The sequence below is a fragment of the Suncus etruscus genome, chromosome 14 (assembly GCF_024139225.1).
Source record: "Suncus etruscus isolate mSunEtr1 chromosome 14, mSunEtr1.pri.cur, whole genome shotgun sequence".
Classification (NCBI taxonomy): Eukaryota; Metazoa; Chordata; class Mammalia; order Eulipotyphla; family Soricidae; genus Suncus; species Suncus etruscus.
This window is the reverse complement of record NC_064861.1, coordinates 92,896,196-92,921,187: the sequence shown is the minus strand read 5'-3', so window position 1 is coordinate 92,921,187 and position 24,992 is coordinate 92,896,196. Positions and strand designations below refer to the sequence as shown.

The window sequence follows — 24,992 nt, the reverse complement described above, 5'->3', positions numbered from 1 at the left end:
GGGTCAGCGGCACCATCAAGAGCGGATGGGTAAGGGAGTCAGGCTGTGGGCCCCTGAGCAGATCCTGCCTGGAAGGGCTTGGGCACCCAGACTTGGGGGCGAGGATGAGGGCAGGGCCACTGGGGGCAAGGCCAAACAAAGAAGGCAGAGAGCTCTGGGGTAGTCAGCGTGAGGCCTATGGATGAATGGTAGCCCCAGACCCCAAATGTCCCAACTGCTTGGGGAACATGATGGGGGAGCATACAGTTGTGCTGAGAAGCACAGCCCAACTGGAAAGGGAGAACAGGAGTCCAGTCTGGGGCACATTGAGGTAAAGGAGTGAACTCCAGAGACCCTGAAGCCAGGCTGGAGGCCTGCAGTGGCCAGTATACCCCCCCCACATCTGGCCCAGGGCCCCAGAGATAATCCCACTAATCTGCATCCCTAAGAAGCTACGTGGTCCCAGGAGAGGGTTTATTGGCGTTGATGCAACCATATAAAAACATAAGTTATGAAAAAACACAGTCACGATGTACCCCCCCCTCCCAGCCTGACCCCTGGAGCCCCCTTCTGTGACAGGGAGGGAGAAAGGGGGTGCCCCGAAACCGCCTCAAAAGGCCGCAACCCCTGGGCCCTTGTGGGCCGGCCCGGCCAGGGAGGTGGCCTAGGCTGGGTTCAGCGCATCCGGTAGTCAGTGGAGCAGGAGAGCTCGCACAGCTGCCCCTTGAAGTCCAGATCGATGGTGAAGTCCAGGTCTCGCTGCGGGTCGGGGGGACAGACCAGATGCTGCTGTCAGCCTTGGGCCGACCTCTTGTGGGCCACCAACCCCATATGGACCCCTGGGACAGCTTCCCTTCATCCCCTGCCATCCCTTTTTTTCCCCTCCTGCAAACTCCCTGATACCCCAAATGGAGGGCTGAGCGCCCCCCAATTTCAAGGATTTCAGAGTTGCAGCCAGAATATCCTGGAGGGAACCCAGTGGCACCCGTTTCCTCCAGCTGCCCAGAGAGATCCCTGGCCGGACTCCCGCCCTTTGGGGAGGCAGGAGTTTGGCTCCATCCCCGTGGGGCTCCCTGCAGGGCAGAGGGGGAAGAGCGAGGGAACCCAGTCTCACGTTGTTCTTGGCGTTGGGCCTCATTCCGATGGTGCCGAAGATCTCCTCGCCCGTCTTCACCGTCAGATAATCCTCCATGTAGAACACGGTTTGCTTCCAGTGCGTGTAGGGGGACTCGGGACCTGTGGCAGGCAGGACAGGGCAGGTCAGCTGGCCCGGCACCCCATTCCGGAGGCCCCACCCTCATGCCCAGCACCCGGACACCCCCGTACTGGTGGAGAAGCCAGTCCGCTTGTGGCAGCGCGTGAACTCGATGTTGAAGTAGGCCACGAGTGCGTGGACGTAGTCGTTGCGCTTCACTTGCAGGCAGAAGGGCGACGTGAAGGTCAGGTCCTCCACCTTGACCGTGTAGATGTCCACTTCCTGCGGGGTGGGATTAGGGGCAGGTACCTTGTGAGCCCCCAGACCCCACAGGGTGAGTCCTGAGCCCCACCAGGCGACCCCTCCCTCACCTTGATCAGGCAGGCGTTGGTCACCAGCTGCTTGGGGTCCACGACGTCCACCAGCGGCTCCTTAATGGCCACGTCTTTGATGCAGGACATGTCGAAGCCGTACACGTTCTCCCACCAGTGGATCTTGTAGTCCTTGTACTGCCGGTCCTCGATGGCCGTTACGTACAGTGTGGCTCGGTCGGGGAAGATGAGGCCATCGGGAGCCTGCAGCACAGAGGGGAGCTGTGAGGACATCCCGAATCCCCAACCCTGTGGCGTCTAATGCCGACAAGGGACTTTTTTTTTTTTGGTTTTTGGGTCACACCCGGCGGTGCTCAGGGGTTACTCCTGGCTGTTTGCTCAGAAATAGCTCCTGGCAGGCACGGGGGACCATATGGGACACCGGGATTCGAACCAACCACCTTTGGTCCTGGATCGGCTGCTTGCAAGGCAAATGCCGCTGTGCTATCTCTCCGGGCCCCTGACAAGGGACTTTTCCACCCGCACCGCAGCTGGGGGCCAGCCCTGATCGGAATCCCCAGGCCCCCTGATACCACACCCGGGTTCCGTCCCGGGGTCTCACCAGCCACTTGTCGCGAGCGTAGAGGACTGTGTTGAGCATGGACTCGTAGAAGAGGCAGTAGCCCATCCACTCACTGATGATGATGTCCACCTTCTCCACCGGCAGCTCCACCTCCTCCACCTTCCCCTTGATGATGGTCACCACTGCGAGTACAGGGCGTGTGGGTGCCACTGGTTGTCCTGCCCCTCACCCTGGACACCACCCCGGAGTAGAGAGCTAATGCCAGACCACACTAGTGGCGGTGATCAGGGCTTCTGGGATCAAACTCGAGTCTGTCACATGCAAGGCAAATGCCTTCCTAGCTGTGCTATGGCCTCAGCTCCTTCTTTTTCTTAAACCCATTTCTGGTTTTGGGGTCATATCCAGGTGGTGTTCAAGGACGGCTGGAAGCACCTTCTGGAATGAGCAGGTTTTACCAAGTTACTAAATTCAGTATGATTTTATTTCCAGTTATTGGTGGAGGACCAGCCCCCAGACAGCCCCTTACTCCCCTACTCTTCCTTCCCACTGTCTGGAGGACACTGGCTGCTCCTCAATTCTGCTTCTTTGACACCCCACACATGCCAAAGGCCATTCTTTGTCCTTTCCTTTCTCTGGGTCATCTCTGGGCACGAGGTTCATTTGGACAAGTCACCACCCCTCAGCCCACATGGGGGCCAGAGCAGAATAAGCAGAGGGGAGGCTTGAGACTGTGCGACCAGCCATCAGCCTCTGAAATTGCTGGTGCCACCCCACGGACCGTGAGTCACCTCTGAGCACCGTAGGGGGTACCTGGAGGACCAAGGATGAAGAAAGGGCATAGGCTAGCAGGCTGTGACCTATACCCTGACGGCATAAACAGTCCCCCAGAATGGCCCGGGATAATCCCTGAACATCCTTGGTGTGCCTCTGAACAAAAGGCAGGATATACCCCACAACTAATAGTTGGATTCAAACCCTGCCAGAGCAGGCTGTCTATCCTGGGAGCACTTCCTCCTTATGAGTGAAGGACCCACGGAATTAAGAGTTCCCCATCCCCGGACATACCATGGTCTAACTTGTTGGCTTTCACGATCTTCACCGCGTAATCAGAAATACTGGAACACTCGATCTGGGGTTGTGGCAAGAAGGGAAGGTGAAAAGGCTGCGGCCCTAGCCCCTCTGCCCGCCCCGCTTCATGGGGGCATCCCGGAACTCACCCCGATGACCTTGCGGGCCCCGGCCTTGGCGGCGAACATGCAGAGGATGCCCGTGCCCGACCCCACATCCAGCACCACCTTGTCCTTGAAGAGGTGCCGGTTGTGAAACATTGAGTTGCGGTAGGTGAGGGTGCGCACCTCGTCTTTCAGCATCTCCTGTGGTGGGAGGGAACAGACACACCCTGAGCAGAGGGACAGGGATGCAGTCACCGTGGCCCTGACTGGATGGCCTCCCACCCCAAGATGGGCTCTGTTGCGCTTGTGTGCCACCGCCAGGGCTGGAAGCTACCAGTGCCAGGGAAGGGCCGGCCTGGCTTCATAGCACCCTTGCCAAACTAGCTATCAAGCTGGTAACTTCTTCCTTCATCTATCTGATGTCTTTACAGTGACAAGAAGGGAAGAAGGGGGGGCTGGAGAGATAGGATGGAGGTAAGGCGTCTGCCTTGCATACAGAAGGACGGTGGTTCGAATCCCAGCATCCCATATGGTCCCCGAGCCTGCCAGGAGTGATTTCTAAATGTAGAGGATTAACTCCTTAGCGCAGCCTGGTGTGACCCCCCCATAAAAAGAAGGGATGAAGCCATTAAGACCATGGGAAAGGGCTTCTGCCTTGCACTGGCCAACCTGGGTTCAATCCCCGGCACTCTGTAGGGTCCCCGAAGCCTGCCAGAGGTGGCACCTGAGTGCGGAGCCAGAAGTAAGCCTGGATGTCGCAGGGTGTGACCCCAAAACAAAAAACAAGGCATGAAACAGAAGGAGGGAGAGAAAACAGAGAAGAGAAAGAACCAAACAGCCAGCCCAGCTCTCCCTGGCGCTGTGCCTCCTCTCTCCTGGCTGTGCCAAAGGGTCCAGAACCATGTGTGGCCCTGGGGGGGGGGAGGTGGACGCGCAGTGCCAGGGACAGCCATTAGATGGTGCCAGACACCGCCAGGCCCTGACCCTGGGCTGGGCTGAGGACTCCTGCAGGCATGCGCAGAGGCTCCCACCAAGGGCCCAGCTGAGAGACTTGAACCTGGGGCTAACCTTGTCTCCCAGGCAACCAGAGGGGCTGCAGGAGGTGACCCTGGGGTGGGGCTGAGACCCGGGGAGATTGGGGTGCGTGGATGCAAATGAGCCTAGGAGGAAAATTAATTATCTCAGCCCTGAAAACGGTTGCCCCTCCTCTGGTTTCACCCCTGCTAATGGAGACCATCTTGGGCTCACCTCGTGGATGCCGAAGTGGGCGTAGGAGTCGAAGTAGTAATCTTTGGACGTCATGTCCTCGGCGTTGGGTTTCTCCGTGCTCTCTGCCTGGCCACAGGACACCTGGAGGGGCGGAGGGACATGTGTCAAACCTGGGGGTCCTCCCCTGGGGTCTTGGGAGTCAAGACCCCCATGCCCATAGATAGCATCAGCACCCTATGGCAACTCTACTGCCCCTGGCTGGCAACTGGTCTCTTCCTCGGGAGGGGAATCCCCCATTCTAAGGAGCCCACCTGCCATCTCCCAGGACCCCCTCCCCACCCCAAACCCCCATATCACAGGCACGCCTACCATCTCTCCAGTTTCTCTGCCCCCGTCTCTAGCTCAGCCCACAGCTGGGGTGGGTGGGAGGGGAGGGCAGAACTGGGGGGCACACGGGGATCGGTATGGGGGGGCTGGAGGAGGAGTTAAGGAAGTAGCCGCTGTCAGGGAGAGGCCAGGCAGGGTGGCACTAGATGTCCTGGTGAAGGGCTTGGAAAGGACCGGGCCAGGGAGGGGGGCGGGTGAGTGCCCAGAAAGGGCTTAAAGACGGGGCCAGATCTATTTATGGGGGGGTGGAGTCTCACAAAAGGATATTTACTTCTTCAAGAGGCGGCTGCAGGCTCATCCCATTAGCCAAGGTGGCTACAAAATTCTAGGAGAGAGGAACAGGGAGAAAGGATTAGCTAGTGGGCATGGCCGGGCCGTACTGGCTCCTGGGATGTAAGGGGGGGGGTTTGGTGGTGGCTGAAGGGGCACCTCAATCTTCCATGGCCTGGGCTGGGGGAGTGGGCAGGGTGGGGCTCAAAAGGTGAAGGGGGGGGGAAGGGCAGAAAGGTGGGGTCCTGTCCCAGCTGTGGCTGCAGAGACGGTGGTACAGCCCTGGCGCGTCCTTAGTATTCCCCTTTGCCCCCCATACCTAGGGCACTCAGGCCGGGCACAAACTGGCACCGGACCCAGCCAGGCCAGCTGTCCTCCCCCCTCGCCTAATCCCTCCAGATTGGGTGACACTTCCTGCCACATACACCCGCATTCAGAGGTTGTCTCAGTAGGTGGGGGAAGCACATTGGCAGGGGACACCTGTCCCCCACACCTAGGGGGCTTGAGGGGATCCCAGCAAAGAAGTGGGACCCCCGGGCTGCTTCCAAACAAAGCCCTGATGTCCTTCCATAGATAGCCCTGTTCCCCATCACACTGTCCCGCCCAGCGGCGCAACCGGAGAAAGTCCCCCCATGCACATTAGCATGAACCCCCAAATCTCCCCCAAAAGTCAGGCTTCAGGGCCTGCTCCAGGCACCTCTCCAAGCAGAGAAAATCTACCACCCCGAGTCCAAGCCGAGCCCCGGGATGAAGAACACACCCTAAAGGACGCCCCTGGAAACAGCACGGGGCTCCCCAATAGTCGGTCACCCCAGCAACGTGGTGGTGGGGGGCCAGTAGGGGAACCCAAACCCATCAGGGGGACCTTAAGAACAACCCAGAGAAGAGCTTGACCCCAACAGTGTGACCCCACTCGACCCCCTATTAAACCAGGCCCACCGGTGCCCCAATTTCATTTCCCGAGCTGAGGGCGACCCCCACAACTAGGTAGGTGGTCTTGGGGGGGGATGCAGACACACCCCAAAAATGAACCGGTGGGTCGAGCCCCCTCCAGCAGGGGGTGCTCGGGGCCCGTGTGCAACCGATCGAGTCCCAATAGGGAGGTCATCGGGCCCATCCCCATCCCCCAGGCAGGGGCCACACTTCGGGGTCGGCCCCCGGGGAGCTCGGGGGAGCCCCAAATTCTTTCGGGGCCGACGATCTCCACCTCGGGGGCCCCGGGGCCCGCTGCATGGAGCCCCGGGGGAGGGTCGGCGCCTCCGCCCGGCCCCCCGGGGCGCCCCTCCCAGGCCGGGGCGGGGCCTTTGTCCCGCACGTGGAGGACTGGATGGAGCCCGCGGCCCGGCCAAGCCCGATCCGGCCCCGCTGGAAGCGCCCGGGCCCCGATCCAGGCCCGGGCCACGTGTAAGGGGTTCGAGGCCCCCCCGGGGATCGGCGGATCCCAGGCCCGGGGGTGCGGGGCCCGCTCGGTGTGGCCGGGCCAGCCCGGGGGGAAGGCCCGGCTCCGATCGGCCGCCTCCGCGCAGCCCCTTCCCGGCCACTGAGCCCGCGCTCACCTCCATGATGCAGTTCGCGGCCTCGGCTGCCGCCATCTTCCCGCACCTCCTCCTCCTCCTCCTGCTCCAGCTCCGGCGGCCGCGACCCCCCCTTTCCCCGCGCTCCCCCGGGATCGCTTTATACGGGACCGTCCGGGACCCGCCCCCCGCCACCCCGCCAAGAGATCTAATTGGCCGCGGAGGCGGCCCGTCTACCAGTCCGCGCTCACTATTGGTTTAAGGCGCACGCTCATCAAATCCGCTATAGCCAATCACGTCTACTTGTTAAAGCCCCGCCCCCTTCAGGCGGATTTGACAGGTAAGCCTGCCCGTCAATCTCCAAAAAGACCACTCGCCATTGGATAAAGTCTACCACGAGGTCCCGCCTTTTCCTGCCCGGCTCCGCCCCGTAGCTTCCCGGCGGGCCCCGCGCTGAGCGGACATCTTGGAACTGAGCCGTCCGTCACGGAATGGACCCGCCTCTCCCTCGCTGCTATTGGAATATCTGGCGACTGGCGTCACAGGACTTTTAGGCCCGCCCCCAGGAGGAGTTTGGCCCCTAGGCGAAGACGGTGATTGGACCAGCGGTTTTCTCCTTGGCTCTTGCGATTGGCTAAAGCTGCTGTCAATCACTTTTTTATTCGGAGGATTCTCCTAGCCTAGGGGCGTGGGGGAGGAACAAGGGACCTTGTGGCCATTGATTTGAGGGGGAAAAGCGGAGGGAAAAGAAAGGAGATGGAGAGGGCTGAAAGGCCCAGAGAGGAGGCCAGAGCGGGGGTAGCTAAAACGTGCAAGATGGGGAGGCGCTGGCCTTGCATACCAGGGCTCCAGTCCCAGTCAGCACAGGGCCCCTTGAATGATCTCTGGATCTCTGGGATCCAGGAGTGATCCCTGCAAATTCTGGGGGTGTATGGCCTGCCCCCCAGATTAGTCTTCAAGATATTCAGTCCTGTTTCAGGCAGAGAAAATGGGGACAGGGTGGGGGGACTCTGGTTGGTGTAGATTGGGGGGAAAACCCCTTGCACTTAAACCATCCCAAAGGCTTGAGACAGAAGGGTGGATTTGGGGGGGGGGGGGGCGGAAGAAACCATAAAACCTCTTAGTTGCAGAATTTCAGGCCGCTAGCTGGCTGGACCCCTGCGGGGAGAGGCTCCGAGCGGGAACAAAGGTCTCCTAAGAATGTCACGGCCATCAATGGTCCCCCAGCCTTCCCCTTGGCAACCGTCCTAGCAACGGAGCAGAGTTGGGGGGGCCTGCTCGGCCGGCTGCACATCGTCTAACTTGGCACCGGATCCCCCACGCTTTTGCCCGAGCTCCCCTTGGCTTTTTCTTCCCTGGAGAAGCCCGTGTTTGCTTCTAAACGGACATCTCTGTCTGTCCCTGCCTTTATTCCCTTTGTGTTTCCTTTCCAGATCTTTCCTTCAGGGAAGGCTGGAAAAGCCTGGCTCAGATTTAGGTCGGATTCTGCTGCTGAGTTACATGCCTCACTCCAGCCTGGGGTCCCTGGCTCTCCAAAAATTGAGGTTGGGGATACTGGCGAGGCATACTCAGGCGAGGATACTCAGGCAAGGCAGGGCAGGTAGAACCCAGTTGCACTGGTTGGACTTGGGTTGCCTATTTGCAAGGCAGGTACCTTAACTCCCCGTGTTATCTATCTCTCTGGCCCCTGGTGTTGGTTTTTATTTGTTTTGGGGCACCCTCAATCATGCTCAGGGCTCTGGATTTAAAAATTGCTGGGCTGGGAGGGGGAACCAAAGGAGAGGCTGAGGATGGAAGCCCTGCTTGCAAGGCAAGAGCTTTACTGCCCTAGACTAATGTCTCTGGTGTTGGTGTTCTTTTTTGTTTGTTTTTTGGGCCACACCAGCGGCCCTTAAGGGTTACTCCTGGCTCTGTGCTCAGAAATCACTCCTGGCAGGCCCGTGGGACCATATGGGATGACGGGAATGGATCCCAGCTTCTTTCTGGGTCAGCCACGTGCAAGGCAAATGCCCTACCGCTGTACTATCTCTCTGGCCCCTGGTATTGGCTTTTCCTGGCTTGGTCCTTGGGGAGCCTTCCTGGCAGTGCTCAGAGGAACCATTCGTGATCAAATTGGGGACAGCCCTGCCTTGGCCCGCCTGCTCTCCAGCTTTCTTTTAGGACAAGTTGGAAAGATTCTATGATTATTGAGCTAAGATTAGGTATAAAGGAATTACACAACTGGGGAAACTTCCTAGTAGGAATCCTATTAGCGATGTCCTCAAAAATACTGCAAGACTGTAGGTTTACAGCTTGTTTCTCATTAAACAAAGCTGGCTTGGCCTCTTCCCAGCTCTTTTTACAGGTTACAAACTCACCTAGGCGGGACTAGATATCTAAATAAATCTTTTGTTTTTGCTCCCACCTGGTGTGGTTTGGTGATCAGTAAAATCTTCAGTTTTGATGGGCAGGGCTTTGTGTCCCCCAAACACAAGTGCTTCAGCTTCCTCAGCTGGGTTTGATTTATTTCCTGCAGGGACCCCTGCCAGACCCCTACTCCAGGCCTTCTTTTTTTTTTTTGGTTTTTGGGCCACACCCGGTAACGCTCAGGGGTTACTCCCGGCTATGCGCTCAGAAGTTGCTCCTGGCTTGGGGGACCATATGGGACACCGGGGGATCGAACGCGGTCCGTCCAAGGCTAGCGCAGGCACCTTACCTTTAGGCGCCACCGCCGGGCCCCACTCCAGGCTTTCTTATGTAGCAAGTCAGCCCCTGAAGAGGTTGACTGATGGAGGGATGGAGGATGAGGTCTTTCCCTTCCAGCTCGGAGCATGTGTCTGCCACCCTGTCTAGCCGACGGTTCTGAGGTGAAACGGCGGGTAAACAGCTTGCAGACAGTCAGCTCGTTGAAATATTTGCTTTATTCGGTGGACAACACTGAAGTCCAAAGACTCAGCTTCTGTTCCAGCCAAAAAGCCCTGGCCTTCCACAGACCCTTGTTTTTATTCCCCAGAATCAGGTACCACCCAATGGTGGGATCAAATATCAACCAATGGTGGAAGCAGAATCAGGTACTACCCTAGGTTAAGGGCAGAATGCCAGGTCACACCCTAGGGTAGGGCACAATCACCAATCAGTTTAGGGTGAGTAACATAGTAATCCACTAAAATATTTACATACACAACACTTTACCTCCCCCCTTGAATTATGGTTGGCCACTTAAAGGACATCTTTCTAGAATGAATCAATTATTTCCTCTCCGACTTTTTTTTTTGGGGGGGGTCACACCTGGCAGCGCTCAGGGGTTATTCCTGGCTCTATGCTCAGAAATCGCCCTTGGCAGGCACCGGATACCATATGGGATGTCGGGATTCGAACCACCATCCTTCTGCATGAAAGGCAAATTCCTTATCTCCATGCTATCCCTCTGGCCCAACCTCTGTGACTTCTTAAAATGAAGATTTTTCTTTTTTGTGTGTTTACCATGCAGAAGTGCTCAGGGAACTTATAAGGTACTGTGGATAAAACCCATGTCAGTTGTGTGCAAGGTAAGTACCTTAAGCCCTAGAAACATCTCTTGGGCTCAAGGCTTGTTCTCTTAATTTTTAATTATGGAGTCCTGTGGTGTGGATGGATGGTGAGGCCTTTCTCAGCTCAGCTCGGTGTCTGTCTGAAGCCCTTTTGGCCGGCAGGTCTGTAGGTGCAGGATGATGGCAAAGAAATGATCCATAGGGGGCCGGAGAGATAGCATGGAGGTAAGGCGTTTGTCTTTCATGCAGGAGGTCATCGGTTCGAATCCCGGCGTCCCATATGGTCCCCCGTGCCTGCCAGGAGCAATTTCTGAGCCTGGAGCCAGGAATAACCCCTGAGCACTGCTGGGTGTGACCCAAAAACCACAAAAAAAAAAAAAAAAAAAAAAAAAGAAATGATCCACAGGCAGTCAGATGAAGTTTCAGGAGAAATCCAGCTTTATCACAAGGCCCTAATTGCCATGTGCTTTTTTCACATGGCCTCGAAGCTAAGCAGCCTTCTTCCTGCTCCTCTGCATCCATCCTGTATCTCTCTGCTGGCAGCATCTCCCCCTCACCTTCCCCCAGGAAACCCCATAATTACCAACCATAGACCCCCTCTCCCAGCTGTAGGAGGGTCTCACCATCCAGGTGAGCTAGGCAGAAGTTGTGGGAGTAACAAGGCTCTCTGGAGGAAGCCATCTTCCAATGAGACCATCAGCCACCCCATCCCCTTTTTTGGGTAGGTTTTTGGGACATACCTGGCAGGGCTCAGGGGTTACTCCTGGAATCTATGTGGGATGCTGAGGATCAAACCCGGGACAATAGTGTGCAAGGCCAGTGCCTTTCCTGCTGTGTTATTATTTCCAGCCCTATCCCCCTCAGACCATCAGCTCTTTTTCTGTGTGTTTTTATTTTTTTGGGGGGGTACACCTGGTGACACTCAGGGCTTACTCCTGGCTATGCGCTCAGAAATCGCTTCTGGCTTGGGGGACCATATAGGACTCTGGGGGATCGAACCATGTTCTGTCCTAGGTTAGCGCTCGCAAGGCAGACACCTTACTGCTAGTGCCACCATTCTGGCCCCAGACCATCAGCTCTTGAAGGAAGAGAACAACTCAGAATGTGTAAAAAGTGTTTATTGCTGAAAAACTTGCATCCGTTGTTGCTTTTTGGCTAAAAACAGGGAGGGCTGCTTTGCTCCCCAACCCTGAGGGATCTCGCAGGGCCCCACAGAGCACTGGAGGCAGGAGCTTGAGGTCCGACGTTGATGCAGCTTCTGTGGAAGCTCAGTCCAGGGGTAAATTCAAGTCCACAGGGGAGACGGCCAGGATGCCCTCCTGGAGAGAAAAGGGGCAAACGGGTTGAGTGTAGGGCCTGCTCCCAGGAATGTACCCTGAGGGGGTACAGAGGAAAGGCAGGGAAAAGTGGGACAAGGTGGGGTTCAGACTGGAGGGGACCTGAGCCTGTAGCCTCAGTGGTCATGATCCCCAGTTCCCAGTTCCCATTCTGAACTCTTCTCACTTTAGCTTGTTTTCTGATTTTTGGGCCACACCAGACCGTGCTCAGGGGTCACTCCTAGCTTTGTGCTCAGGGGACCCTAGGATGTGGGGATGGAACCCAGGTGGGCCTTGTATAAGGCAAAAGCCCTCCCCACGGTGCCTCACTTCTAAACGCCTTTATGTCCCTGTATGCTCTTCCCAACTGACCCACCTACAAACCAGGGCAGGTTGGAACCACAGAGTCCAGGGGCCCTGAGGGAGAGGACAGCTGGCAGGACACTAGCCTGGCAGACAACCGAGTTAGGACTTAGATCCCCAGCACCTCTGATGACCTCCTGAACCCCGCGACTTCTGAGTACAGAGCCTGGAGTAACCCTTGAGCCCCGCCGGGTGTGACTCAAAACGCAAAAACCAAATCAAAGCTCCAAATTCAATGACTTGTGTCTGCCCTCGCAGTGCGTACTGGCGGCCACTAGAGGGCGGCGGTGAGGCCAGAAACCAGCCCGAGGCCTGAACTCCAGCCTCAGAGTCAAAGGGCGACTTCGGGGCACCCCAGGCCTCAGTCCTGCCGCTGATGGGCCCTCTCTGCACCCCTCCACCGCTCTGCAACCCTCCCCTCTTCCTGATCCTCAGACACTAGGAGGGCCCTCCTGCCTGCCTGGTAAGCCCGGAGCCCCCCTGCAGAGATGCAACCGCTCTTCTTGGTTTCTCCCCAGAAGCAATGCCCACAGGCTGGCAAGGAGGCAGCGCCAATTGCACCCATGGGACAAACGGCTGGATGGAAGGTGTGAGGTGAAAGGAATGTGGGGAAGGGGAAGGGGGGGGTAGGGATGGTCCCCCAGCACCTCCCCATATAGGATGAGGGTCAGGGAAGGCCTCCTGGGGTGGGGTGGGGTGCGGGGACTGGAGGGGCAGAGGCAACCAAGGTTAAGTGTCCTAAAGCAGTCAAACTCTGCATAGTCCTATTAAGACTCATGCTGAGGCCCAGCGCTTTACTAAGGCTGAGCCCTCTGCAGTTTCTGATTTTTTTTGGGGACAACTGTAGAGCTCAGGAGTCGAGTCTTGGTGCCAGGGATTGAACCAGCTTGATGGCCCTCTGACCCTGATCTTTTTTTTTTTTTTTTGGTTTGGTCACACCCGAAGGCAAATGCCCTACCACTGTGCTATCTCTCCAGCCCCTGACTATTTTTTTTAATGGGGAGGGCTGATCCAGTGGTACTCAGGACTTATTCCTGGTTCTGTGCTTAGGGATCAACTGCTGACAGGACTCAGGGGATCATATGGGGTGCTAGGTATTGAACCTAGAACAGTTGTGTGCAAGGCAAGTGTGCTACCCACTGTACTACCTCTCTGGCCCCTTAAACTTCATAAAGATTGCACGCAGTGGCACTTAGAGCCCAGTAGGTGCTGGAACATGAGGGCTAGATATATGCTTGACTACTAGAACCATATCCCTGGCCCCAAAGTTGATCACATTTTTTGTTTTTTGTTTTGGGGTCACACCCAGCAACGCTCAGGGGTTCCTCCTGGCTCTACGCTCAGAAATTGCTCCTGGCAGGCTCGGGGGATCATATGGGGTGCTGGGATTGGAACCACCGTCCTTCTGCACACAAGGCAAATGCCTTACCTCCATGCTATCTCCCTGGCCCCCACATTTTTTTGGGTCACACCCGGCATGCTCAGGGGTTTCTCCTGGCTTTGTACTCAGAAATCACTCCTGGCAGGCTTAAGGGACCATATGGGATGTCGGGATTCAAACCACCGTTCTTCTGCATGCAAGGCAAACACCCTACCTCCATCTCTCCGGCCCCTGATCCCATTTTTTGTTTGTTTGTTTTTGGGCCACACCCGGCGGGTGCTCAGGGGTTACTCCTGGCTGTCTGCTCAGAAATAGCTCCTGGCAGGCACGGGGGACCATATGGGACACAGGGATTCGAACCAACCACCTTTGGTCCTGGATCGGCTGCTTGCAAAGCAAACGCCGCTGTGCCATCTCTCCGGGCCCAGATCCCATTTTTTAAGGACCATAATACACTGTGGTGTTCAGGGGTCAGTAACAATGCTTGAAGGGATAGAATTCGGAGGGTTCAGGGGGCCAGAGAGATATCAACAGCGTACCCAGAAGGACCCCATTCGATTCCTGGCATCTCATATGATCTTCCAAGCCTGCCAGGAGCAATTTCTGAGCACAGAGCTAGAAGTATCCGTGTGGTCCAAAAATCCAACCCCCCCAAAAAAAAAACAACAACAAAAAACCAGTCAACTACGTGCAAAGCAAGTGCCTTAAATCCTGTGCTATCTTGCCGGTCACAAATCCCATTTAATCCTCAAGGTAAACCTTTGAGAAGGTGCTAGAAGTCACTTTAAGATAAGGAATTGAGGGCCCGAAGAGATAGCACAGCAGTGTTTGCCTTGCAAGCAGCCGATCCAGGACCTAAGGTGGTTGGTTCGAATCCCGGTGTCCCATAGGGTCCCCTGTGCCTGCCAGGAACTATTTCTGAGCAGACAGCCAGGAGTAACCCCTGAGCACCCGCTGGGGTGTGACCCAAAAACCAAAAAAAAAAAAAAAAATAAGGAATTGAGACCCAGGGCTGCTGATGTTAATTGCTTCCAATTTTTTGTTTTGTTTTCGGCCATACCTGGTGACGCTTAGGGGGTTACTCCTGGTTATGCGCTCAGAAATAGCTCCCGGCTTGGGGGACCATATGGGACTCCCAGGGATTAGACTTCAAACCGCAGTCTGTCTTAGGCTAGTGCACGCCAGGCAGACGCCTTATGGCTTGTGCCGCCGCTCCGGCCCCTAATTGCTTCCAATCTTACTTTTGGTGGGCTACTCTAGGTTCTTGGAGGAACAAGAATCTGGGTTGCCAGCATATAGAGCCTGTACTAACAATCCCCCACGACCTTTCCTTTCATTTTTTGGTCTTTTTCTTTTTGGGCTACACCTGTCAGTGCTCAGGCTTACTCCCTGGTCTGTGCTCTGGGTTCCCCTTTTTTTGGTTTTGAGGCCACACCTGGTGGCACTCAGGAATCCCTCCTGAAGGTGCTCAAGAAACCCTACGAGACTCTGGGGAATCGAACCCAGGTCGGCCTCGTGCAAAGCAAACTCCCTACAGGCAGAACTATGGCTCTGGGTCCTGGGACTGACTATTCTTGCTGGTACTCAGGGTACCTACCATAGGGGGTGTGGGAATCGATCGAGGGTCGGCCACATGCCCACCCAATCAGTCTTCACTGCCTGGTGTAGGGCTTAGTCCCAGAGCCGGGGGAGTTGAGGAAGCCGCCCCAGGTTCCCGCCAATGCTCACCCAGCCCCCGTGGGCCTGGATCCAGGGCGTGAAGCTGTGCACGTGCTCCACGCTGAGCCCCGCAAGGGAGCCGCCCAGCCAGGCCACGCGCCGGCTCAGCTCCATGGCCAGCGCCAGGCGGGCCAAGGGCTCCGGAGAGGGTGGCGGGGGTCCCGGGCAGGGCGGCATGGACGGGCGGCGCGCGGGGCTGGTCCGCGGGCTGCCCTCCCGGCGGGAGAAGAGCTCCACCAGGCGAGCGAAGGAGCCGGCGGACAGGCGGGCCAGCTTGCGGCGCAGTGCGGGGTCAGCGGCCAGCTGCGGGGCAGGAAGAGGGAAAGAGGGAGGAGAGGCAGCTCAGCCTTGGGGGACTCCTGATTGGCTAGTGGGAGGCCCTGACCACACCCAGCTGTCAAACATCAGCCAATCAGGAACCAAGCTCTAGGGGAGTGCAGTGGTGTGAAGTGGCGAGGCCACGCCCCTCCCGGGACAGCCAATGATTCAGGCCGTGGTATAGTTTGTAGATTTCTAGTTAACCGTGACCCCGCCCCATACCCTGGGCCGATCTGTCGGGATTAAACCAGGGCTGGCCACATGCAAGGCAAGTATGTGAGTTGTCTGCTGAGCTACCCCTCTCTCGCACCCAGGGCTTCAATTTTTTATTTTAAAGCTTTATTGATTGATTGGTTGGTTTCTGGGCCACACCCAGTGGCATTCAGGGGTCACTCCTGGCTCTGCACTCAGAAGTTGCCCCTGGCAGGCATGGGGGACCATATGGGATGCCAGGAATCGAACCAGGTCCCTCCCAGTTTGGCTGCATCCGGCCTCGAGGGCTTCGAATTTTTTGGGGTCGCACCTCTTGATACTCCTGTTGGTTTTAGGGGGGGTCATATACTATGCCAGGGTTTGAATTAGCTCAGCTGTGTGCAAGGCAAGAGCCCTTCCTGCTATATTATCTCTCTCTCTCTCCTAGCTTTAGCTTGTTTGTTTCTTTGTTTTGGGCTACAATAGGTGGAGCTCAGGGCTTACTCCTGGTTCTGTACTCAGAAATTCTCAGAAATTGGGGCCGGGCGGTGGCGCTAGAAGTAAGGTGCCTGCCTTGCCTGCGCTAGCCTAGGACGTACTGCGGTTCGATCCCCCGGCGTCCCATATGGTCCCCCAAGCCAGGAGCGACTTCTGAGTGCATAGCCAGGAGTAACCCCTGAGCGTTACCGGGTGTGGCCCAAAAACCAAAAAAAAAAAAAAAAAAAAAAAAAAGAAATTCTCAGAAATTACCCCTGGAGGTGCTCAGGGGACCCTATAGGATGCCCAGGTATAGAACCCAGTTCAGTTGCATGTACCACCAGTGCCCTCCCCACATTGTGCTAAGGCTCCAGGCCAGGCTTAAGCTCTTTTTTTGTTTGTTTGTTTTTGTTTTTGGGCCACACCCAGTGATGCTCAAGGGTTACTCCTGGCTGTCTGCTCAGAAATAGCTCCTGGCAGGCACAGGGGACCATATGGGACACCAGGATTCGAACCAACCACCTTAGGTCCTGGATCAGCTGCATGCAAGGCTCTCTCGGGCCGGTTAAGCTCTTTTTATGTCTTGTTTGTTTTCAGGCCATATTCAGCAGTGCTCGAGGGTTACTTACTGTACACATAGAAATTACCCTGGTGATGTTCGGGGGACCATATCGGATGTCAGGTATTGAACCTGGGTTGTGCAAGGCAAATACTTTACCCGATGTGCTATTGATCCAGCCCCTGGGCTTCAGCTCTTTGAGAGCCCCATCTGCTCCACCTGACCCAACCCTGGGAATTCCCTCTCCTGGCTCCAAAGTGGCCCAAACCTTCTGGTTGATCACTTCAGCCTCTTCCTCCAGCAGAGCCACGAGCCTCCGAAGCAGCGCCTCCTTCTCTGTGGGTGGAGGACCCTGTAATTCTGGGAAGCAGAGGAGAGATCTGCTGGAGATGGGGGGTGGGCAGGACTTTGACACCTCTGCTCCCTCACTATGCTCCAGGGGCCCCTCGTCCCCTCTACTCCTTACCTGGGCTAGGTGGGCATTTCAGTTGTTCTTGGACCAGCTGTTCCAGCCGCTGCGCCACCAGGGCATAGAAATCTGGAGTTGCTGGGCCTGAGTTGAAAAGAGCCAAGAAGGGTCTCTAGGACATCACATCGGGTACCCTCCCCTCTCCCCACCCAGCCACCAGGTCAGGTGGCACTGATTTCCATTGACACTGGGTACAGGGAGACCCGGTAAGAAACCTTGACAAGGGGCTGGAGAGATAGCATGGGTTTGCCTTTCATGCAGAAGGACAGCATCCCATATGGTCCCTTGTGCCTGCCAGGGGTGATCTCTGTGCATAGAGCCAGAAGGAACCCCTGAGTGCTGCTGGGTAAGACCCAAACAAACAAAACAAAACAAAAAAGAAAGAAACCTTGACAAAAGGCCCTTGTCTTTTCCAGTAGGTGCAACTCTCAAATTAATTGGAACTTGAACCTGGGCCTGTGGGAAGATCCTGTCCTAGGAAAACAAACACCAGCGACCAGCCTTGCTGGCCACAGGTATGATTGCATAATTATTTCTTTTTATTGTGTGTGTGGGGCTTTCAGCAATGCTCAGGAGTTATTTTTCTCTCTCAACTCAGTAATCACTCTTGGAGGTGCTTGGGAGAACATCTCCATATGGGGTGCCAGGGACTGAACCCGGGTCAGCTATGTGCAAAGGAAGAACCCTCCCCAGCAGAACTGCCGCACTACCACTTCAGCCCCAACAGAATTTCCTTTCTATGTTAAAAAAAGTATTTTTTTTGCCACATCCGGAAGCATTCAGGGGTTTCTCCTGGCTCTGTCCTCAGGAATTACTCCTAGAGTATATGAGTATGCCAGGGATTGAACTCAAGTCAATATATAGTCAAGACTATATGAGATGCCAGGGATTGAACTCAAGTCAGCTACGTGTAAGGCAAATGCCCTCCCTGCTACGGAATCACTCCTGCCCGCATTATTATTTCCTAATCCTAGACTTGAAGCTCTTTCAAAGGTATCGCTTCCTGGAACCTTGCCCCCCAGTCCAGCCTCTTAGGTGGTGGTTGGGGCTGGAGTGTTTGCCTTGCTCATGACTGATCGGGTTCGATTCTGGTACCTCAAATGGTTCTCCGAACCAACCAGGAAGGAATGATTTCCCCAACACAAATCCAGGAGTGACCCCTGGGCACAGCTGGGTGTGGCTCCCCCAAATAACAGACCAGGAAAGAAGGGATGCCACACAATTCTCCCAGAGACATCCCAAACGTGCCTTCTCCTGTCTTGACTTCAAGAGTCCAGGCTCAGTCACAGAGATGGGGTGCCAAGGGCTTGGGTGAAATAAATCTCTTACCAGGCTCCTCTGAACCATAGCAGGGACGGAGAGGCAGGGAGGTAGGCCGAGGGGACTCGGGAGGAGCTGCCCCTCGCCCTATGGGACAGAGAAGACATTTTCGCAGGCGGCTCAGGAAGTCTGTTGGCTGCTCCTGGGTCAGGCTCCTGAGAAAGGGGACCTTAGAGAGTGACCCCCCGAGATTCCAAGCAAGCGTCCTCCCCGTTTTCTCCCTTGAAGGACTCTCCCTGCCAGCCCAGGGACCAGGAATAGAAGCAGATCAAGAGACTGAGACCAAGAGCCAGAGGTGGTGGGCCCCACATCAAGAAGGGCACTTAAGGGAAGAAGACCACTTCTTCGTCTTACCTGTCGACGGTGGGCACAGGGCCCCCCGCGGCCTCACCCCGCTGAAGGAAGGCAGCTAAGACCTTCAGCGTGTCCTCTCGGAGCCCCAAATCTTCCGAGCGCGCCATGGAGGCACCTGCAAGAGAGAGAGGGGCTGGGAGATGAACTCCAGGAGTTAGCAGGAGAAGTTGGGGTTCACATCTCATTGTCCAGCACCTCTTGAGTCGGCAAGGGTGGATGGTTTTGGGGATCTATGTTCTTCAACAGAGGTGGGTCCTCGGGTCCCACACTCCTAAATCCCAAAGGGAAAAAAACAGCTGAAAAGGGAGACTTGGAGGGGATTGAGTTGGGGTGGCTGTTTTGGGGTCTAAACGGGCAGAGGGCTGAGAACCTGAACTTCAGAGCCTGAGAGAGAAAAGGGAATTGGGGCCTCAAGACACCTGGCCCCCGACAGAGAGCAGGGACTGGGTTCTGATTCTTTTGCTTAACGAGAATACTCAAGCCCTTAAAAGACGATCGGGAACTACCAATCCCAGCAGGCTTCAAGGCAAACACTCGCCTAAACCAGAGCTCCTTGGCCGCGGAGCATGCTGGGAAATGTAGTTTAACGGTCTGAGAATGAACGTGGGAGCCCGGACAGGGATGCCAGCTACTGGGATTCCAGCTCTTGAATCGCGACTCCCTCTTTTTCCCTCCTCCGCGAATCACTCGTTAGCGGAGCTTCGCTCACCCGATCCGGGGCCTCGCCGCCGCCGCCGCCGCCGCCGCCGCCGCCTCCTCCACTTTTCTTGTTTTAACTTTTTGCAGTTAACTTTCGCGCGCCTGCGCACTAGGTCAGGCGGGCCACGGCTCCACGTCAGGGGGCGGGGCAGGCGAGCCTGTCCTCATTTGCATGTGACGTTCCCAGCATGCCCGCGGCCGGAAAATCCCTCCATAAAAGGCGTGGACAGGGCGTGGTCTATTTCGCATACCCGACCCCACCCCATTATTTCTGCTGCTGGTGACATAAACTCGAAGAAAAAGTTTTCTTGCGGAGAAATCGATACGAAAGAACGCCCGCCGCGATCTGAGGCTCGGTCCAGGGCGGAGAGTGTGCAGCTCGGAGCTCCGGACCTGCCGGAGCTCAAACGGGGGTGCAACCGTACGCCCTGCACGCCTGGATCCTAGGTAACACGGAAGAATAACTGGGGAGTGCGTGCGTGACGGCAGAGGACAGAGATCGGGCAGAGAACGAAGCTTGGCTCTGCTGGTGCACGACGTGGCAAGGTGGGAGAGTCGAGCCCACTTGTGGCTTCAGGCCCTGAAAGTGGCGGATCTCGGGGCCCGTCCAGGCCGGGCAAGTGGGTGCCTGTCCCTGGAGGGCGGAGAGAATTCGGGAGGACCCGCACCGCACCTGCCGGGCTGTGCAGGAGCCGATCGGCCGTCCCTGCCGCGACAGGTGCGGGAGGAACATCTGTCTACAACAGCGGAGAGTCTGCGCTGAACTCACTAGGAGGGCAGGACTGCCGCTTTGGAAATGGGGCTCCCTGCGGTGGGCGTCGGGCGGAGGGGCGGGAGGGTGTGCACCTCCGGAGGCCTCCGGAGAGAGGGGCTGCCTGGGACGGGCTGTCAGCAGAAAGGGAAAAGTCGAGAAGTGTCTCTGAGCCTGCGTGGAGCGATCGAGCGAGGGGGAACGAGACAGAAAGGCTGGGCGCTGGACTTGGCCCGGCCCGGCCCGGGCAGCGCGACCACAAGCCCACAAACCGCCCTCTGCGCGCAGGCGGGCCCATGGCAACCCCCAAGCCCCGGATCCTGCCCTGGCTCAAGGCGGCCCTGGACCAGGAGCGCTTCCCCGGCGTGGCCTGGCTGGACTCGAGCCGCACGCGCTTCCGCATCCCCTGGAAGCACGGCTTGCGGCAGGACGCGCAGCAGGAGGACTTCGGCATCTTTCTGGTGCGTGTGCGCCTGCGTGGGGCTTTCCCGGGCCGCGGGAGGGGGCGTGGGGCGGAGCCTTACAGAATATGGCTGTCCCGGTAGTGGGCGTGGTCTAATAGGCAGGGCGTGTTCTTTGTGGTGGGCGTGGTCTGCGTGCGGAGCGGGGCCTCGGGTTTCGGGCGTGCAGGGGGCGGAGCTGTCACCTTCTCAGGGCCTAGAACCTAGACCGAACTGGGAGAAATGGGAAAGCCGAGTTTGAACACAAGGAAAGAAATGTACCCCCCGGGGCTGCGGGATTGGGGCTCCACCCGCGCTGATTGCGGGGTTCTTGGTTGGTTAGTGAATTCTGGAGGCAGGCCTCAGGACCCCGTGGGGCCCAGGCTGAGCCCCAAGCTGAGGTCACTAGGCACCTACTGGGGTGCAGCAGGTCTTGCTGGGGCTGTGCTTGGGGAAGGAGGAGCAAGTGGTTGCAAAGGGGGATCTGGTGAGGAAAGGCTTTTGGAAATTGGGAGCAAGCGGAGTTGCTTTGCGGGCGCTGATGATGGAGTATTTGGGGGTGACAGTCTTGCAGGTAGACCTGGGTTCAGTCTCTGGCATCCCACATGGTCCCAGAGCCCAACAGGAGTGATTTCTGAGTGCAGAGACAGGAGTAACCCCTGAGCACCATGGGGTGTAACCCCAAAACAAAAAAGACAAGAAACGTGATGGCAACAGAGAGTGGCAATGGCAGGGTTAGGACCCCAGTGTGGGGTCACTATCAGCCTTGTCCACTGCCCTGCTGCCCCTGACCCTTCCCCCATCCCAGGCTTGGGCAGAGGTGAGCGGAGCCTACACCCCAGGGGATAAACCTGACCTGCCGACCTGCAAGAGGAACTTCCGGGCCGCTCTGAACCGGAAGGAGGGATTGCGAGTAGCTCAGGACCTGAGCAAGGACCCCCAAGACCCCCACAAGATCTATGAGTTTGTGACTTCAGGTACGTTGCATGGGGGAGAGGGGCACCTCAGCTTACCAGCAACCTGATTCCACTGATCACTGCTTTTCACAGGCGTGGGGGACTCTCCAGGTCTGGACAGCAACCCGGACACCCAGGTGAGGATACCCACCTCTCCAGACCATGAAGATGGCCTAGTGGGCAGTGCATGTGCCTTGCTCACAGCTGACCCTAGTTTGATTTGATACCCTGTACAGCACAGAAGCCCTTCCAATCCTGCCATTTGTGAACCCTGAGTGCTGCTGGGTGTGGGCCCCTCACCCCCAAATAGCAAAGCCTGAAAGGATGTGTGGAAAAGCCAGGCCCTTTGTTTTGTTATTTCACTTCCCAGGAAGTTCTGGAGTCACTGAATGACATGCACTTGGCCCCCCATGAATATAGGGGCCCCCCAGGTCTGGAAGCAACCACTGTCTCCACCTGTCCGCTCTTCGTGATGCCCCTTTCAGACACCCGCGTTTCCTCCGCTAACTGTGAACCCTCAGACACTCCCGTTATACCACCTTGGCTGCCCGAAGATGGTGAGTGTCAGCAGGGCAGGGCTGGCAACGGACCCCCCCCACACGCGCCCCATCTCCCCTTTCCTGTCACCCGTCAGCTTGGGATTTCCAGGTGACTGTCTTCTACCGGGGCCGCCAAGTCTTCCAGCACACTGCCCTCTGCCCTTGGGGCCTGCGGCTGGTTGGGCCTGACGGGGGTGACCCAACGCTGCCGGGGTTGCCCTTTATCCTGCCGGACCCCAGTGAGTCTCTGGTGGACCAGGCCGTGAAGAACTATGTGACACGAGTGCTGCAGTCCTTGGGCGGGGGCCTGTCGCTGTGGCGGGACAAGCAGTGGCTGTGCGCACGGAGGCTGGGTCACTGCCACACTTACTGGGCCCTCGGGGAAGAGCACCTGCCCCCCACTCATGGGTCTGAAGGCGAGGTCCCCAAGGAACACGGAAGAAGCATATTCGACTTGAGAGACTTCGTGGAAGGTAAGCCCACCAGCCCTTGGCTTTGGGATCCTGGGGGGGTGGGGTTATAACTCAGGTCCTGTTTGTTCAGGCTTCAGTGCAGGTGGCCCTTTTCTCTTTCTGCCCATGGTTTTGTTTCACTGCCAGCCAGGCGCATGCAGGTGGGACATTGCTCTCAGAGTAAGGACCCCCCACGACCAGAGTTAAGGCACCTCAAGTTGCAAACTCTGGGGCCATTGCAGTGACGCAAGGGGTAAGGCATCTGCCTTGCCCAGGGACCATGGTTCAATCCCCCCTCCCCCCCAGTGTCCCATATGGTGCCCCAAGCCAGGAGCGATTTCTGAGCACAGTGCCAGGAGGAATCCCTGAGCGTCACCGGGTGTGGCCCAAAAACAAAAAAAAAAGAATTGATTGCAATCTCTAGACTGGAACAGTAGCACAGCGGGGAGGGCATTTGCCTGCCTTGCATGCAGCTGACCAGTGTTTGATCCCTGGCATCCCATAGGGTCCTCTGAGCACCACCAGGAGTGATTTCTGAGTGCCACTGGTTATGGTCATCACCCCCTAAAAAGCTGGCAACTGAGTTTGCATCCTTGAGGCTCGGGGGCTGTAGAGTGGACAGGGAGTAGGACCCCCACAGGGTGGCATGGGATCCCTGCACTGCTGCCTTTCTCCACCCTTTGCGCCTTGGGGTAAAACCAGGAGGAGCACCCACCGAGTATGAGCTGAACGCGGGGAGAATGTTGTCACATAGGCATTGAGGAATCATGCAGGTACTGCCCCCCACCCCGTCCCCACCCCTGACCAGGCCTGGGTCCCCAGGTCTGATCGCCTTCATCAATGGGAATCAGATTTCACCGCGCTTCACCCTCTGGTTCTGCCTGGGGGAGTTGTGGCCGAAGGATCAACCATGGACCAAGAAGCTGGTGATGGTCAAGGTACCTGTGGGCCTGGACTTGGGGGCTATTCACAGAGACCCCAATTTCCAGATTGATTCTGTGCTCTAGAGTGGCGGGCTTGCCGGAGACATAGCACAGCCTTGCACATGGTCAATCCAGGACAGATGGTGGTTCAATTCCATATGGTCCCCCGAGCCTGCTGGGCGGTTTCTGAGAGTAGAGCCAGGAGTAACCGTGGATGTGACCCAAAAATCCGCCGCCGGATGTGAAAAAACAAAAAGAAACCAGAGTGGCGGGCAAGGCCTGGGCCTGGCTTGTGGGCTCCACCAGCTGAATCCTGGCAGCCTCAGCCCAGAGCGTCTCCAGGGCCAGAGCCAGAACACATGGGAGGGTGTTTAACATATGCAGTAGACCCAAGTTCAATCCCTGGCATCCCATAGGCTCCCTGGAGCCCACCAGGAGCAATTTCTGAGAGCACTTCTGGGTGTGGCCAAAAGAACCCAAAAACCAGGACAGAGGGGCCAGAGAGAAAGCACAGCAATAGGGTGTTTGCCTTGCATGCAGCAGACCCAGAAAAGACGGTGGTTTGATTCCTGGCACCCCATATGACCCAGAGCCTGCTAGGGGCGATTTCTGAATGCAAAGCCAAAAGTAACCCCTGAGCACCGCTGGTGTGACCCCCTCCAAAAAAAGAGCAGGACAGAATTCCGTACCCAGTGGTCACGGTCACGGGGATGCCGCTGGGAGCTGTCCTGACAGGCCGTTCCCCCCCTCCCACCGCAGGTCATCCCCACATGCCTCCAGAATCTTCTGGAGATAGCGAGGCAAGGGGGCGCATCCTCGCTCAACACGGTGGAGCTGCAAATCTCCGGTGGCCAGTCGCTGTCCCTGAATTCAGAGCAGCTGGTGGCCAGCCTGGAGAACCTGCTAGACAGCATGGAGTATTAGGGGGGCCCCGCCTGGACCCAGCCCGGACCCCAGCAGCCAACTGAGGACTTTCATTAAAAGGCCATTTTCTCTACAGACTTTTCCCGTGCCTTCTCCCTGCCTCTCTGCTCAGCAGCGCTTCGTCCTTCCTGTTTTACTTGCTGGGGGACAGGAGTCCGCCACCACAGACATGTCCTGGCCGTGCCGGGGTGACCTTTTCCTTTCTTTTCCCCCATTTTCCAGTCTCTTCCCTGTCTGCCCTGAGCTCTCTTCTTGTGTGTCACCTCATCCTGAGCACTTTCACGTTACTCCTGAGGGAGGGCCTCAGTTTACCCACCTGTGCAAGCCCCATAGCTCAGGGGCACTGCAGAAGAGCCAGGCCCTGGCTCTTCCCACCCTCTTACTCTTCTGGGGACCTGACAGAGAGGTGGGGGCTGCCCCCTCTTACAGACCAAGTTTAAGCCTTAGGTCAGTCACAAACAGGAGTGCGGGGACAAGGCCCAGGTGGACTTGGGTTCCCTGCAGAGGGGGCTCCCCAAGAACTGACCCGGAACTCAACTCATACTTCCCCGACTGTCCCAACACCGAGGGACCTCACCCCATTCCTTGCAGCCCCAGGCTCCCCTCCCATCTTGGGGCGACAATAGGCAGCCCTGTGCTCCCCAGTCTCTTTACTGAGGATTCTGGGGTATAGTCCAGGGTCACCCACCTCACCAGATGGTTGCTTTGTGC

General features: G+C 57.0%; 3 protein-coding genes across 4 annotated transcripts; 1 reads left to right on the top strand and 2 right to left on the bottom strand.

The window, feature by feature from the left end:
• Positions 1-414: 414 nt before the first annotated feature.
• PRMT1 (protein arginine methyltransferase 1) lies at positions 415-6,764 on the bottom strand. 2 transcript variants are annotated; one of them, XM_049786198.1, is made up of 10 exons: positions 6,663-6,758; positions 5,108-5,161; positions 4,489-4,590; positions 3,286-3,441; positions 3,134-3,197; positions 2,108-2,250; positions 1,546-1,749; positions 1,306-1,456; positions 1,094-1,215; positions 415-738 (listed from the first exon to the last, which is right to left on the bottom strand). In XM_049786198.1, the coding sequence occupies exons 1-10, from the start codon at positions 6,696-6,698 to the stop codon at positions 655-657; spliced, it is 1,116 nt and encodes a 371-aa protein (XP_049642155.1). In that variant the 5' UTR covers positions 6,699-6,758; the 3' UTR covers positions 415-654. The 2 variants fall into 2 exon arrangements, with proteins under 2 accessions (XP_049642155.1, XP_049642156.1); XM_049786199.1 differs by lacking the exon at positions 5,108-5,161 and having other exon boundaries at positions 6,663-6,764.
• Positions 6,765-11,241: 4,477 nt separating this feature from the next.
• BCL2L12 (BCL2 like 12) lies at positions 11,242-18,712 on the bottom strand. The gene is made up of 6 exons (XM_049786223.1): positions 18,598-18,712; positions 18,253-18,398; positions 16,921-17,007; positions 16,723-16,814; positions 14,918-15,211; positions 11,242-11,448 (listed from the first exon to the last, which is right to left on the bottom strand). The coding sequence occupies exons 1-6, from the start codon at positions 18,702-18,704 to the stop codon at positions 11,398-11,400; spliced, it is 777 nt and encodes a 258-aa protein (XP_049642180.1). The 5' UTR covers positions 18,705-18,712; the 3' UTR covers positions 11,242-11,397.
• A 1,120-nt stretch (positions 18,713-19,832) lies between these two features.
• IRF3 (interferon regulatory factor 3) lies at positions 19,833-24,309 on the top strand. The gene is made up of 8 exons (XM_049786197.1): positions 19,833-19,842; positions 20,336-20,508; positions 21,296-21,464; positions 21,537-21,580; positions 21,814-22,000; positions 22,078-22,455; positions 23,257-23,372; positions 24,117-24,309. Exons 2-8 carry the CDS (start codon positions 20,344-20,346, stop codon positions 24,279-24,281), a joined length of 1,224 nt encoding a protein of 407 aa, XP_049642154.1. The 5' UTR covers positions 19,833-19,842; positions 20,336-20,343; the 3' UTR covers positions 24,282-24,309.
• The last annotated feature ends 683 nt before the right edge of the window (positions 24,310-24,992 follow it).